This window comes from Thermobia domestica, chromosome 11 (assembly GCF_964235325.1).
Source record: "Thermobia domestica chromosome 11, izTheDome1.hap1.1, whole genome shotgun sequence".
Lineage (NCBI taxonomy): Eukaryota > Metazoa > Arthropoda > Insecta > Zygentoma > Lepismatidae > Thermobia > Thermobia domestica.
In genome coordinates, this window is record NC_137464.1 from 212,466,876 (window position 1) to 212,483,032 (window position 16,157).

Here is a 16,157-nt window from a genome sequence, read left to right on the forward strand (position 1 = left end):
TAAAATAGTTTAGAATGATCAAGACCCTGATGTGATGACCACAGTATTTCATGTCATGGATATCTCCTCCCCCCCTTCACGAAATCCTGGCTACGTGCCTGCGTAGTGCTGTTTTAAGAAGTTTCACAGACTTTCCTGTTGTTTCTTGCAGTAATCATAAAAATATGTTACAGCACTGAGCTTGGATTCACGTACAGCAGAGTATAGATAAACGTTTTCAACACTACAGCCCTTGCCAAATGTTTTGTTGCTAAAAATCTACGAAAATTGATAGCAAAATTTTTAGAAGAGTAGAAAATATTCTTCCCAGCTTGAGAAAATAGTAAAGTTAGTATAGGGGAAGGAAAAGCTAGAGAAGGGAATTTTCATGGCCATGTTACATGTTTATTATATGTTTTGTTATTTGTAATTGTGTTTTACAGAGCTCGTATAGTCTTTTCATTTGATAAATTATTATTGTAACCTACATTTGTGTTCGTAACTTATTAAAAGTGGCATTCTTTTTCTTTTTCAGTCGGTTGCAGCCGCTGCCAGCTTCTTTTATAGCAGCAGTATTGGTCTACACATCCAACTTCTTATATTGGTGATTATGTGTATCATTGGAACTCTGACATTTTGTGTAGTTGAATGGTGGTCGTACGTTAAGACGAAGAGTACTCGAGGGGAGATCGATACGTCGTGTGCTGAAAAGAGTGATGCCATAGATTAAATAAGTATTTTGAGTATATCCAGAGAAAAAGACACTGAAAGACATAGACTGGATTTGAAATTACCGTAGATACAGAAAAAAAAAAAAAAAAGATGGAGTCAAGTCAAAACAACGGAGTTAAGTGCTTCATCATAATGTGAGGACGTGTAACTCCCACATACAAAGATGTGGCAAATGAACTCATAAAGCAGCTTCTAATTTTGTAAGATATTTAAAGGTCTATCGCTTCGCTTGAAACTTAAAGCATGTAGGACTCGAAGCTCCAACCAGGGATCGAAACCGAGTCTCTTGCAATGCTGCGTACGCTAACCATATATAGCCAAGAGGATATTTTCTATTTTTGTAGTTGCTTGATATCAGGGTTGGCAAAAACCATGGTTTTTATTTACAAAACTAAAAAAACCGATTTTTTTGGTTTAAACCAGGTTTTTTTTTTTTGGTTTAAATGACTTGCACTATATATTCATATCATATATGGACAGAAATAAGTTTGTTTCGCCTTGATGTTATTATGCAACAATCGGGTTATGCTGGAAGGGGTCACATAAGCTTAAAGCGGAATAAAAACCGCTTCTCGAGTTACATCCGAGAGAAATTGTCCTCCATTTGAACTCGGAACCAGGACTAATTGGCTACAAATGCGATACCTCTGCCGACTCACTCACGAAGGAATCCTGATAAAAAAAAATACGTTGTACTGATCTTTACATGCTTCTTAATATAACTGTCAAGAGTCATTTCAGAAGGACAAAAAGATAAACAGTTGCACAAGTGAAACCATTACACAGAATTACATATGAACAATTTCAAAGCACTACGGAGTACAGAAGAACTAATTTAGTTCAAGTTAGTTAACAACGACTTTTATGGTCCAAATTAAAGAAATACACCGACTTAATCTGCATATCAATGAGAAAAGTGAATAAAGATACGAATTATTTGAGTCCACTTTGGCTCAGACTCATTTATACATAAATAGATACCAAAGATACTTATTTCACTAAATGCCTCTCGTGGGGTCTGTATGGCCCCCCCCCACACACACCAAAAAATACGGCATTTTTGATGTATTTTATCTATAGTAAACGTTGAAACGAAACAATATTTAGAATTTTTCTTCGACTGCAATTACATAATAATAACAACTACAAAAAATCACAAAATAAACATTTATAAACTTATATTAAAAAAGTTGCTTTTGTAGTATAATCTTTTTGAGTAATGAATGGGGAATTTAGGTGTGAATATAATACGAATAATATACGGGAGTGAAACGTGATAATCCACAAATGTGTGTTCATCAAGATTTTACAAACACTTACAATTTTACGAACATTTTTTTTTGGGTTTAAACCAGTTGGTTTTTTTTGAAAAAAAAAAAACCCAGCTGGTTTAAACCACCTTGGTTTAAACCAGCCAACCCTGCTTGATATTATCATACTTCATATTATTTGAAGTTCTGAAATGCAGAATTCCACAAATCCGCTATTAATACGAACTTTCTTACATACGGAATTGTGTTTTGTATAATAGAACTTGAAAGGATACGATGTTGATTAGGAACAATGTATTATAGGGAAAGAAAAGCAAGTAAACTACTACTTCTTTCACCCTTTCACTCAGGATAACCACAATTATCATCATAAACAGGACCATATTTAACATTTTTATCGTCCCTTGGATATCAATAAATACCGATGTAGAAAATTTGAAACAGTGAAGTGAATTATCAGTATTTAAATAGATTGATTAGCGTTGAAAGCTGTAGATAACTTTGAAAGTTAATAAACAACAAAAGAAGTTTTGAAATTACGATGCACGAATACAGTGTCAACAACGGAAGAAGAGAAATTAATATAATTTCATAACTAAAACGTGTTAATTACTTTCTAGTAAAACAGATTCTTGTTACAGGTATTTACAAAAGTAAAATTCGGATGCCGGATCTATATGTGCATTCATAATAAATTTCTGAAATTTTCAGAACTGCAGTATGAAAAACAACTGGCCTGAGAAAATTTGCAGCCTCCCAAAACCTACCGTCCTGGGCCATGCCCCTTGCGTAATTACAAGCCTGAGCACAGGTATTCTATCCTTACGGACAAGTCACTTGCCGTCCGGACGTAAGAATTGCTTCTTTACTAATGACCATCAATTATAGCCTCACTCCCCTCTTTTCTGTTAGCTTCTACTTTACTTATTTTTAAAATACTCTGATTACTTTTTCTTGTATTGTTAATAACTCTAGTTCACAACTTTTGTAAACATTTCATTGCTTATTCGTTCCACGCCACATATTTTCTCCATTCTTTCACATATCCACATTTTGAACATAGTTCTTTTCCCCATAATGTCTACGTATCTGCTTTGGACTATACAATGCTCTATACTTGCTTTTCATGATCTTTAGTAAAAAAATCAATACAACAGTGTGTTTTTCCTAAAGTTTTATTTCACTGTTGATACTCCCATTCAGGCTTTTGACCACTAATAATTCTGCCTACAGACCAAAAATCAGTTCTACTTTCTCTCCGAACACTTAGTATATATAATAGGTTTATTTTTCATACCGTCCTTTTTACTTATTATTATCACACGATTGTGCCCTAAATGCTTGAGACTGCTGATTAATAAAAGTAAATGAAATAATTAGTAGAATGAGAATGTGGGAGGACACGAGAGAGCCCACGGACTATGAATGTTGTCCACTACACTCACACGGCTTGGAATCTAACCAGGGACCTCTCGCAACAGTGCTAAGCGCTCTACCACTGAGTCACTGAACCCCCTTTATTACCATTTATTACTATTTAAAATAAATCTTCGTTAAGTATATCGAAGCAACTACTGCCACATTTGCACAAATAAATGAAATGAAATATTTAGCGTCGCACGGATATGCTCCACTAACTGGTGAAATTTTTCAAAAGAAGGGTAAATAGTTCTTAGAACGAACATAGTAGGACTTAAAAAAAAATGATCACCACAAAACTTACTGGGCCTTATGCAGAGTCGTTTTGACGTATGATTGGCATCATACTATCATACGTTAGTCATAGTTACTGCAGGAAACATGTTAGTCGAACTCTTTAGTGTAGCACTAATCACACGTCAGAACGACTCTGCATACTGCCCACTGATGGTGAGTTTACTAAGTCACCGTAAGCTTTTGTCTCTTAGTAGAATATTTTAGCTTCAAATCGAATGATATATATATATATATATATATATATATATATATATATATATATATATATATATCAAACGAAATCCTCCATCTGATTTGTCTGTATCTGCGGAAATTATTACGAAGTGTGTAAATATTTTCTATTTTACGTAAATTCGTCATCTTTCCATTGAATTCAACGATTTCTCACATCCTTTATTGTTAATAAGTTTCCTTCTTTCTAAAACGAACCAAATTAATATTTGAAGTGACATTACCAATTACAGTAGAACGAAGGAAAAAAAATGACATCACCAGCAACATAAAAGTATACAAACACAACACAAGTATGAAAAAAAAAAATAATACACTGTAGTATTATTCATGTTTTGTTTGTTTTTTGTGATTAATGTAAACAATGTGTTTTATATTTTTAATGTAATTATGTAAATATAACAAACATTTTGTTGTAGTGATGGGTCCAATGAAATGTCCTCTACTGTGAATGTCCATAATTGTACGCATATTGCTGTACATATAACAATTATAATATTTTATATAATGTGCTGTCTTATTATTCTTTAGATTCCTCATAGATCACTACTGTTTCTATCCTTATGATCATCCTTTTTTCGCTTAATTTTCATTACAAAGAAAGAAAGAAAAAAGCGATGTTGATTGTCAGAAGTAAAAAGTACGAGACCTTAGTTGGAAAAGATTCTGCAAGTCAATGCCAATAATTTTCTTTTTAAATTTAAATATGTCAAGTAATTATTGACTTGTAACAAAAGTTTTATCATAAATTGGATCTAATTAAAATACAGCATTGGTATCGCATACGTTGGAAGTATTTGAGAACAAGATCCTGAGACGAATATTCGGACTCAAGAGGAACGGGAATGGGGAAAACTTCATAACGAGGAATTCCATAATTTATACCGTTTACCAAATATTGTTATGGTCATCAAGTCTAGGAGGCTTAGGTGGGCGGGTCATGTAGCTAGAATGGAAGAAAGTAGAAACACTTTCAAAGTCTGTACTGAAAGACCAATCGGAAAACGACCATTAGGAAGACCTACGCGCAGATGGGAGGACATTAAGATGGATCTCGCAGAAATAGGAATACAAAGTAGAAACTGAATCCAGTTTACTAGGAACAGAAGTCAATGGAGAGCTTTTGTGAATGCGTCATTAAACCTCCGAGTTCCATAGGCCATAGAGTGAGTGAGTGAGTTAGTTATTGGCATATGTTTAAAAATTTACGTAACCATATGCGGTTTTGTTCTTCAATGTATTGCTGAATGGCAGTTTCCTGATTTCATCATCTCAAAATTTGGTATCTTGCCCGGAGATGAACTACCTGTTCCTGGTGATTTTCACAGGGTAATGGAACTTTCCCTATTAAGGGAATTCTAAAATCTCAACCAAATTTCTGCGAATTCTGCAAATAGTTATGCGACCTGGATTGTTTGTTTGTTGAAGTTTGATGTCTCTTTTCATCACCATAGCTATATGAAACCTGGACCTAGTTTAAGATGCGCACTAGCCACTAGAGCAGTGATTCGGACGTGTGATGTGGTCTATATATCAGACACGCACCTTTCAATCGTTAAAGTTCGGATGGTTTGTATCGATAGGATTCCCCATCAATCCAATTAGAAAAACAATACAAGACAGAACTGAACGTCACGTAAAGAGTGGATGGGAACTCGTAATAACCGACGCCTTTTCATTCAATCCCAGCACGCAATTGCCGGTCCGCAGATTCTCGGTCTTCCAGGCCCAAATTGCTACTTTGGAACTAAACGGACAACCTACCTTTAAGAAAGAACAGAAAAGCACCAAATGACAAAAATGTAGTTTCCTCTCCTCGAGTTTTCATTTTAAGTCATTTAAACTGCACAAATCCATACGTAATTCGCACTGTGCCCTTTCAGGATATAAGTTACATTTCAAAATTTTGAACACTTGACTATTCAGCTCCCTTATTGTTTCATCCAAACAACACTTACCAAAAATGGTTTAATTCACTAAACATAGCAGATTCAGTAACGTCCTACTGCACATTTCAGACCGAGTTATTAGGCGATGATGTTAGATTTTAAAACTGACTCTTTGTTACACGCTTCTGTTCAAATAACAAAGCCAGTACTACCTAGTGGTATGAACTTTTGTTATGACCTACCACTGACTTATTGTAACAATCCAATGACATATTCATGATTGTATGCAAAAGGCTCTACAACCGGAGGTAAAATGGTTGACATCCTCTCTCTGAGGAGAAGTCGACAAAAAAAATCTAGTTTTGCGTCCCACGATGATGATCTTTAGGATAAAGGGGACGACGGATGATTAATAGAAATGAATGATTATCAAATAACTGGTGGAATGAGAGTGGTAGAACTCTGAAAACCCATGGACACAAGTGGTCCACTACAAGTTGGCCAGAAATTTAACCTGGGATTCCTGTCACCAGAGCGGCCGCTCAAAAGTAAAAGGAAGTATTTACATTTTGCATGTTTTGAGAAAAATCACCAAAAAATTTGACTTTTCATAATTAACGTTACTGTTTAAGACTTTTTTTTTAATCGGCGTTAATGAACACTAAAACAAAGTCTTTTAACAGTACCGTTAATTATCAAAAATCGCCTTTTTATTGTTTTTCTCAAAACAAGCAAAATGTAGACACTTCTTTTACCTTTGGGTGGCCGAGAGATTAGCGCTGTACAACTAAACCACCGTGCTCCCTGGAAGAGAGATGAGGCTGATAAAATCAGTTCCTGAGGTTATTATCGTAATGACTAACTTGCCTGAATCTAAGAAATCAATATTTTTTTGGACGAAACAGATATCTGTCACAAATATTAAACAAAATTACAATTTTACGAATTCACTTCTTCTATATATATTTTGAAGCTCTAATTTCTGATAGAATAAAAAGTTACAAATGGTACAACCATGATCATAATTTGAAAATTAATGAAGAGATATGCCTTAAAAGTAACTTCATATTTATATTTACGAGGTTTCTTTCTCTTAATCTGGTAAATTATGTGACCGTATTTCTCTTAATAGAATCGATCAATATCAAAACTGAGTCTTCTAAAATGGTGGCATTATTTGTCATACACACCGATAGCAGAGTAGTGCGATACAAACATTCCGCTAAACTGTTTCAACATAATTAACATATTGGGAATAGTTTTCATTTTTCTTGTTTGACATTCGATACATACAAGAGTTCATACAAAAGACATTAAAATGTACATATAAATACAAGTAACGTAAAAGGGGTCGCGGTAGCTCAGTGGTAGAGTGCTCATTTCTGATACATTTGGGTTCGATCCCAACTCCTGCCAATGAACTTCATGGTAGACAAATATTCTCCCCTATGTACACTCATGTCCAAAATTATTGTTGCATGTCTATAAATTTGTTGTTGTAGAAATATAACTTGATAACGAATTTGCCCGGTATCTCTTATAATGTTAGTATGTGTATAATCGGCAAAGCCATGTATGTGGCAAATTTCATGTCAAAAGAGCAATAAAAGGAAAATAAAACTTTCCCGTCCATTTAGCAACATTTTGTTTTACTCATTCTAATTTTCGTATTTAGAATTCTCTTCCTATGAAATTTCCCACAAATATACATTTCCCGATTATACACAGTATTAGTATTAAAAGTACCCTGCAAAATCATTATCAAATCATATTCTTACAAGATGATAGTTATAGACACGCGACAATCATTTCGGACATGAGTGTACGTGGGTTCTCCTGTTTCCTCCCACTTTCGTCATTCTACCATTATTTTCCATTTATCATCATCGTCTCCCTTAGCCTCAGTGTGTAATCGTGGGATGTTAAACTTAAAAAGAACTAACGTACATACCTTTAATGTTCTTCCATGCACTTGCATTCAAATATTTAACAGAGCATGAGTTTTCACGTTCTTATTTCATATTCATATAAGTGAATTTTTCAAGCTCGTTTTCAGCTGCTCATCAAATCTCGAATTACTGGTCATCAACCACATCTTCACTTCGTGAAGAGACTGATGTAATTTGGTGCCAAGTTCCCTGCTTTAGCTGGTGCCAAGTTATGGATAATTGGAGGACCTTGCGCTTGGCGAAGTTCACATATGTGAAACACTTGTTATCCAGCATATGCATAAACAACGCTGCGAAAACTTGTAAACCGTAGATAGCGGATGACAGTCCTGAAATCACTCCACAACGATGTAATAAAAGCCTTCCAAAATTTCTAGGAACACACACATCTCCTGACTACTTGAAATGGAAAAGTATTTATGTCTGTACGACGGCAGTTGATGGGAATATTGTTAGATAACCAATGAATAAACTTCACTCTTGTTTTCATATAATAACTAATATGAACTATTTGAATTAACCAAACAAACTTTATTCTGATTGATTATTACATAATAGTGTACAATGTAATAGGGGGAATTAAAAAAAATTGAGCAAATTGTACCCATTGAGGTTCTCTACTGAAAACATAATAGATTAAGTTTACTATAGACTTCCGAGTTGTGACACGGAAAACAGTTTTTCTTTTTTTAAAAAAAAAAAATCACCTGATATAACTATACAAATTGCTGTTTTCTGTAATGAATTACCTACCAAGCAATTGTTCACATAATAAGAGATGGGAAACAAAATATTCTAAAATCTGTTTACAGCACGGACGAACAGAAATTTAGGATTTTTTTTTTCAACTATGAAAATTTGATTGCTCATGCTTCTTAATTTTATAATCCAACAATGAATTATATACGAAGTACATGCCATGCAATGAAAAACACCTGAAAATTTATTGGAAGTGTTCTTCACGTTTTTACCATCAAATTGCATTGTTCGATGGGTAATTTGTTGACGCTTATTTCTTTTCTTTTTTCTTATACGACACAAAAGCATGACAAGACGACCAGAAAACAACTCTGATCTACGTGTTGTTAATTTGTTATATCAAAACTGATGTAGCTCTAACGGTACATGCGAATAATTTCTCAATTTCAAATTATTATTTTCCTCTTTTTTTTTATAATAATATGTTCACGTCAGCAGCTCATTAAATGTTAAGTGAATGGCGTGTCAACAACACCAATAAAAAGCGTATTCTGAGCACGTTATCTATCACACATGTTGAAATTTTTTCTTTTTTATATATATATATATATGTATAGTTTATTTATTTTTCTACTGCACGCACATATTTAACTTATATAAATAATAAGAGATGTCTAAAATTCTTCAAGTACTCTCTAGTAAATATATGTACACACACATTTATTCTCTGGTTGCAGTTTTTAAAATAAAGTTAACCAAATACTTGTAAATGACAGGTAATCAACAAGCATTCTTCGTACGCATGGATAATAACGAGTAATAATAATAATTATTATATAAGAACGAGGTTGGTTGGCCACAAGATTGTGATGAACCAGTATTCTACGCTACTGTCATACGCTTATCTTGTCTGTACGGAGTGGTTCGTTGCACTGAATTTGTCACTTATGTTCTATTTTTATTTTTTTAATTTTTTCTTTTAACTACTACTGATCCACATGCAAAGGACTTAGCTGTCTAGAGAGAAAAATAAAGTCAATTCAATACAAGAAATACAATAGAATAGTTTGACAATGTACTCTACGTTGAGAAAATATCTTCGATCACCAGTGTTTCTTAATATAAATGTCACCCTTGGAAAAGACTAATGAAAAGAAACTATGTTTGATTTTAGTTAAGTTCCTAAAACAAATATTTAAAAAAAAAATCAGTATCATTTCAAATAAATGCATCATCCTTTCCCTGAACCTTTGGTCCAATTCTAACATCCTTTGTTTTGGTAATGCAATGAAACAAAAATGAAATTTTTCTACATCAAACAAAAAATTTAGAAAGTAATCTTGTATTTAAGAATTTAAGCATTACTACAAAAAAATACCCCTCCCCCATATATATTTTAAAATAATTCCCAACATTTATTATACTGTAGTTATGTTTTTTAATACATCATGAATGACAGTCCTCAGAAAAGTATACTCTCTCCAACACGTACGTACTTTCACAACACACAAACAACGCGCGCGCGCACACACGAAACAAAGAAAAAAATATATACAAATAGATCTTACGTAGATAAATTTTCTACCTACACACACTCACACACACTTGCATACACACACACACATATATATATATATACACATAAATATATCGAAAACTAAGTAGTATTACAACATAATCTGTAACCATTACACTATATAATAAAGGAAGAAAACCATCATTAAACTGCATTTTTTCTTGTTTTTGTTTTCAAGTAATTGAAAAATACACCACGGAATAAACATTCAAAGAAAATTTACGAACATTGAAACATGTGCGTAAGATTCAATGTGATCTTTTTTTTTTTTTTTTTTTTTACATTACTGAACTAAATACATTAAAAATAAATAATAGATTTAAAAAATATGTATAAATATCTTTGTTTTACAGGTCACTGATATTCATGATGCATGTAATCTAAGTTTCTTTTTATTATACATGAACATACAGAATATGAAAGCTCTTCTGTTTTGAGGTCATGTTTACCGCAAACGAACCACTTCAACTTTTATTACTGGATAATAATAATAATAACCATAGTTACGTACTTCTATATTTACACACTAGAGATGTTCAATATAAATAAATATGAAACTTAAAAAAAAATACTCGTAATTACGTGCATCATTTCTGCCCAGCTGACATCATTACTCACTCTCACCAGTAATAATAATAAGTTGGTTTCCTGTACATGAATAAATTTAATAAATCAAAAAACAGACTAGATAACATTGTTTTGTGGATGGCATTCATCAAGGTGCTCAAAGCATTTCCCTCCGTAACAACATCAAAGAAGATAACACGGTATGAAACAAAACGCTTGTATTTTTTAAAAATATTTTTTTCACAAGCAACTGCGAATAAATAATTTATAATGACTACAGATGTAACTTGTCCTTTGCAATCAGATATGGCTGAGTAGCAAAAATACTTCAGTTCAACATGCACACTGATTGGTGAGGAAAAGCCATTCGAATTTTTTTTCCAGTAAACTATTATTATGCTTTTTATTATTATTATTTTACAAAAGATAATTTGACATAATCCCCTAACATTGTAAAGACAGGAGAGAGTAAACTCCTGAGCAAAACGCTTCACCCTTATTTCATACAAGATTTCACTGGGCAAGCACAGGCAAACTAAAAAACATGCTGATTTGCACAGTCCCATAAATATATTCACAGTTCTTTCCTAAGGCTGCAGCTTATACTAACTAGCCTCTTCTTTAATTCCTACTGAGGCCAAAACATCCCTAAAGGTGACCAAAGTTTTCCTTAGAGTTATGCAGAAGCCCTTCGATGCTGGGATAAGTGGGAACTCAGGCAACTGTATATTGACAGCACTAGAAATAGCTGCAAAGAGAAAGACACACGGTAATTTGATTATCAATAAGTTAGTAAGTCTTATATGAAGGAGGATCAAATGAAAACCTTAAAAATGCTATCAGAAGCCGTAAAGTTGGACGATTGCTTCGATATATGACAGTAATGTGCCTTGAGTTGCACTTAATGACCGCAGGTGGTAGTGTGTTGCTGGAACAACGAACGCGGCAACGTCAGTATCAAGATAACCGCCCCACTATCCACATGCACCGCGTTAGAACAGCGTTCAGTAATCCGTTTTTGAGCAGTGAAGGTGTGAAACCAATTGAAATTCATCGCCGGGTAGCAACAAAGTATGTTGATTCGTGTTTGTTCCTGCAGCAAGTATACGAGTAGTGCAGGAAGTTTAAAAGTGGAATAACATCTCTGGAGGATGCTCATCTACCGGGACAGGCTCACTGCGTAGTGACCGACGAAAATATCGCGTTAACGGAACAGTTTGTAAAGGAAAACAGGCATGTTATGCTTAAAGAAATCGCCACAATCATGAATATTAGCTTTGGTTCAGCTCAACACATTGTGCATAATGTTCTACACTTCACTAAAGTATCTGCAAGATGGGCCCCACGTCAGTTGACTGCTGAATTGAAACATTGTCATGTCGACGCCTGTGAGAATTTTTTCGTCTTTCAATGCCGAGGATGATGCATTTCTGGACAGGATTTTATAGGCGATGAAACCTTGGTTCACTACCATCAACCAGAAACCAAAAAAAGCAAGGAATGGCGGTATAGCTCTTCGAGAAAAAAAAAGCACTCAACCATCAGCAGAAAAGAAAATGCTCACTCTCTTCTGGGATGCAAAGGGAGTAATTCTGGAACAGCACATGAAAAAAGGAGTGACAGTAACCAGTGCCTCGTATTCAAACCTGCTGAGAAATCAACTTCGCCCTGCAATCAGGTGTAAACGACGAGGACTTCTGTCCTCAGGTGTCCTCTTACTGCATGACAACACCGATCGTTGCGACTATTGATGACATCAAATTTGAATGTCTCCCTATTCATCCACCCAATTCACCAGTGACTTTCATGTGTTTGGACCACACAAAGAAGTGGTGGGAGACAAGCATTTCAATAGTGATGCAGAGGTGAAAAATGCGGTGCACGAGTGGCTACGACTTCGACCAAAAGAATTCTTCCAACGTAGTATCCACAGGCACTTCCGACGCGGCGGAGTACTTGCATTCAACGTCAAAGGAATTATGTTGAAAAATAAGAGATAAGATTTATTTTTCATTGTTACATTCTAAAATACACGCACTTTTAAGGTTTTCATTTGATCCTCCCTCGTATTTACTAAACACAATACTTTAAGCATTTTAAATTTAATTGTTACGAAAATAAGTGAAACACTAGCTCCGTTGACTGGGTCCATTAAGAGTTCTCTTGTACGGTTCGAGTCATTTATTTGTGGCTTTATTTACCAGGCTTTAAGTCATACACATAAAGACTGTATCACTTTATAATCACAATTTTCCACTTTTAGTACAAGGTTTTAAAACAAAATGACCAATTTGACAAACTTTTTGTTTATGTAGGAATTTTTCAGGCTGTTTTTTTAAATAAAAGAATGGTGGATTCAACGATTTTTCTGCATATATTAATAATGTACAGTCATGAAAGAAAGAATTCCGTCTTTTTACAACAGTAACCTGTATTCCTGTTGTTTATTTTATTTAATATGTAGAGCGAAAATGCTTGAATGCATGCACTCGCTATACAGTCTAAGAAGAAAAAAAAATATATATAATGTCATAAATATTCTTGTTTGTACCTGTTTTATTCTTCACTTGATAGACATAAATGATTGTTGATTGGTCGTTAGGACAGTATTATAGTTACTAGGGTAACAGTTCTGTTGCTAAGGACTTGTTTATATATGACTAATATAATATAATACAAGACGACGCCATATTATGCAGAAGTGTATTGAGTTGAGTTGATTTTGAGTTTAACGTCCTTTTCAGCAGTGAGGCTATATGAGACGTAGACCTACTGATTAACGTGGAATCCGAACCACATGAGCTCCCACCGGGAATCGAACCCGGGTCTCCCACGCCAAAGGCGCGTATGCTAACCGCTTAGCCATGTAGGAGCTCAGAAGTACATTGATTTGCTGTGAAGTAAATAATTAGTACTTTGAAATATAGTGCATTTAAGCAATCGAAAATAGTGTGTAATCTTTGAATACTTATCGTAATATGTAGCACACATATTTTATATGAGTTATTAATACTACGAGTTAGCTGACAAATAAATTGTGGATTAATATCGTTATATTTCAAGCACGCGGGCTTTTGTTTGCTGTGTGACATGTGCCTTCAGCCGAACACAGATGATGAAACAGATAGTCATGAGAGTTTTGCTTACCTCCATCATGAAGAAAGAAAAGAAATGTATACGACACTTCTTTCGCGAAGAGAACAAAATAAAATATATATCTGGTAATAGACGTTGAAAACCTAAGCAATGTTCCGGAACATCTATTTTCTAATTATCATAAAAGAATAAAGGAAATATTGTAATACTTGCTTCACAAGGAAGATACAATATTTTACTTCGGTTTGGCAGTTGCATTAGTTTAGACAACATAAATTCTTTTTTCGTTCAATGTGTGAACACCTCGTATCCTTATATTATCCTTATACTTAGTTTTGATCAAAACAGATTTTAAATTTAAAAGAAAAGTTAGAAAAGAAGACTAATAGTATGTCCATTGACTAATAGTGTGTTGTACACTGGATACACTTCTCTCTCTCATTATCTCTTCTCGTCCCTTCCCCTTCTTCGCTCTACCTATTTCTTTCTGTCACTGTTCCGGGTGAGCTCAGACTGGGAGATGCAAAATCTTGGGAAATAGTTTTGTCTTTATTTATTTTTTTAAAGTACATAACCGATTTTTTTTTTTTTTTTTTTATTTTTTTACCACGGATTTTTTGCTTGAGAAATTCTGGGAAAACATTTCAATTTTAAAGAAAAAAAATACAGTACGTTCCATTTTCTTTTCTCATTATAACGCGAGAGAACACTTAATTGTTGTATTCTTAGAGAGAAAAAAAAAACGTTTAAATTTGGAGGGGGGCAGTTAAAACGCTTTACCCAATTCCAAACACATTGACAAAATATAACACTTAAAGAAAGAAGGAATGCTATGAACTACTAGCCTACCCAAAATGACTGTTTATGGTCTTAATTTTGTAAACTGAACTCATATTTGGTTCACATAAGATAACTGAAGCTCACAACACACTGTTTCCCAAAACGGAGGATGAGTGAAATTCATCACTAAAACAAAAATGTTTTTGTATCTGTTTCTTGATTTATGTTTTTTCTTTCTTTCCTGGAGATCTGAATTTAGACAACTCATAAAACACATACGACAAGATATAAAACTCAGGCATTTAACAAGGCAGTTATTACCAGATTCAAAGATGGTACTTGGAATAAGAAGTTTGCTGTTTTGATATCTAGAGACGCAATACATCGGCCTTTTGGAAGTAAGTTAACAGAGCCAGACGGATGATAAATGCAAATGATGCTTATAAAAGAATTACAGAACCAGAAATTGGCAGATAAGGGAAGCAACTAGTAGAAATCCGCGGATATGATTTAGGTTCCCATATAATAATATGACCTGGGTCAAACCAAAGTAAAATTATATTCCAAGCTGGAGCTAGATCAGTGCACCATCGTGCCCTCGAGAGATGGTTTAGGATAGAATAAAACACGGGAAGCTGCCTCCTACAGGTCTCAACTCATTGCAAAGGCATGCCAATTAGACTCAGATAAAACTCAGGGAAAGAATTGCACCTTAAAACTTCACTTATTTTTCCTTTATCAAAAAGGACATCAGAATTAAGATCTAATGCGTTGTATTCTGATCAATTCCGATGACAGTCTCGTCGGAAGTGCCAACTTTTTGAATCGGTGAATATTTAATGCCTGTACTTTCTACGGCTTTCTCTATATTTCGACTTTTGGTAGGTGCCAATGAAACTCTTACTTAAATCGATAATTATTTCTATTACTTTGTTTTAACAATTATTACGCATATTTGATCTGTTCAAACCTCTTCAGAGATATTTCAGGATTATTTTTAGTAATTTAAATTTTCTAAAATACGATGCTGAAAACAAACAAACAAAAGAATCAGAAGCATATTTTTCATGTCATTTTATTTATGCAACAAAAATTTAAAAATTAAGTCTATAAATGGAAATCAAATGACTCAGCTTTGTCTCCAAGAATCAGGAACACCTTAGAGATAATTACAACTAAAAAGAGCATGCTTTTTAACTCGGGACTTGCTCATTATTTTATTAAGTTGACTTGATTTTGAGTTTAACGTCCCTTTCAGCAGCGAGACTATATGGGATAGGACCTACAGATTAACATAGAACCACATGAGCTCCCGCCGGGAATCAAACCCGGGTCTCCCACGCCAAAGACGCGTACGCTATCCGCTTAGCCACGAAGGAGCTCTCATTATTGTATTGTAGCAATGAAACTATGAACAACTTGTTTGTAAATTAATGTATTACGATTTTGCTCCGAGGCTAAGGGAGATTGTGATGACAATAATGAATGAAGTGGTGGTATAAAGAAAATGGGAGCGAACTTAAGAATCTCGAGAAAACACACGCACCCGGTGTTTGTCCACCACAAAGTTTACTTGGTGCGAACTGGGATCGAATCGGTAAACGCATCAGAGGAGAGAGCTCTACTACTGAACCACCACAGATTTTAAATAATTATATATATATATATATAG

At 34.2% G+C, this 16,157-nt stretch overlaps 2 protein-coding genes across 5 annotated transcripts in view; one reads left to right on the top strand and one right to left on the bottom strand.

Moving 5' to 3' along the window:
• Positions 1-4,437, top strand: part of LOC145664710 (UNC93-like protein MFSD11) — a 107,886-nt gene extending 103,449 nt beyond the window's left edge. Inside the window, exon 8 of the mRNA XM_081731578.1 lies at positions 515-4,437. Within this exon, the coding sequence (XP_081587704.1) occupies positions 515-709 (195 nt within the window). The 3' untranslated portion in view covers positions 710-4,437. The remainder of the gene's footprint in view (positions 1-514) is intronic.
• A 4,187-nt stretch (positions 4,438-8,624) lies between these two features.
• The window catches only part of LOC145664711 ((E3-independent) E2 ubiquitin-conjugating enzyme UBE2O), a 105,117-nt gene continuing 97,584 nt past the window's right edge, over positions 8,625-16,157 (bottom strand). For all 4 annotated transcript variants that reach the window (XM_081731579.1, XM_081731580.1, XM_081731581.1 and 1 more), the window contains exon 17: positions 8,625-11,357. In XM_081731579.1, coding sequence (XP_081587705.1) covers positions 11,215-11,357 — 143 coding nt within the window. In that variant the 3' untranslated portion in view covers positions 8,625-11,214. The remainder of the gene's footprint in view (positions 11,358-16,157) is intronic.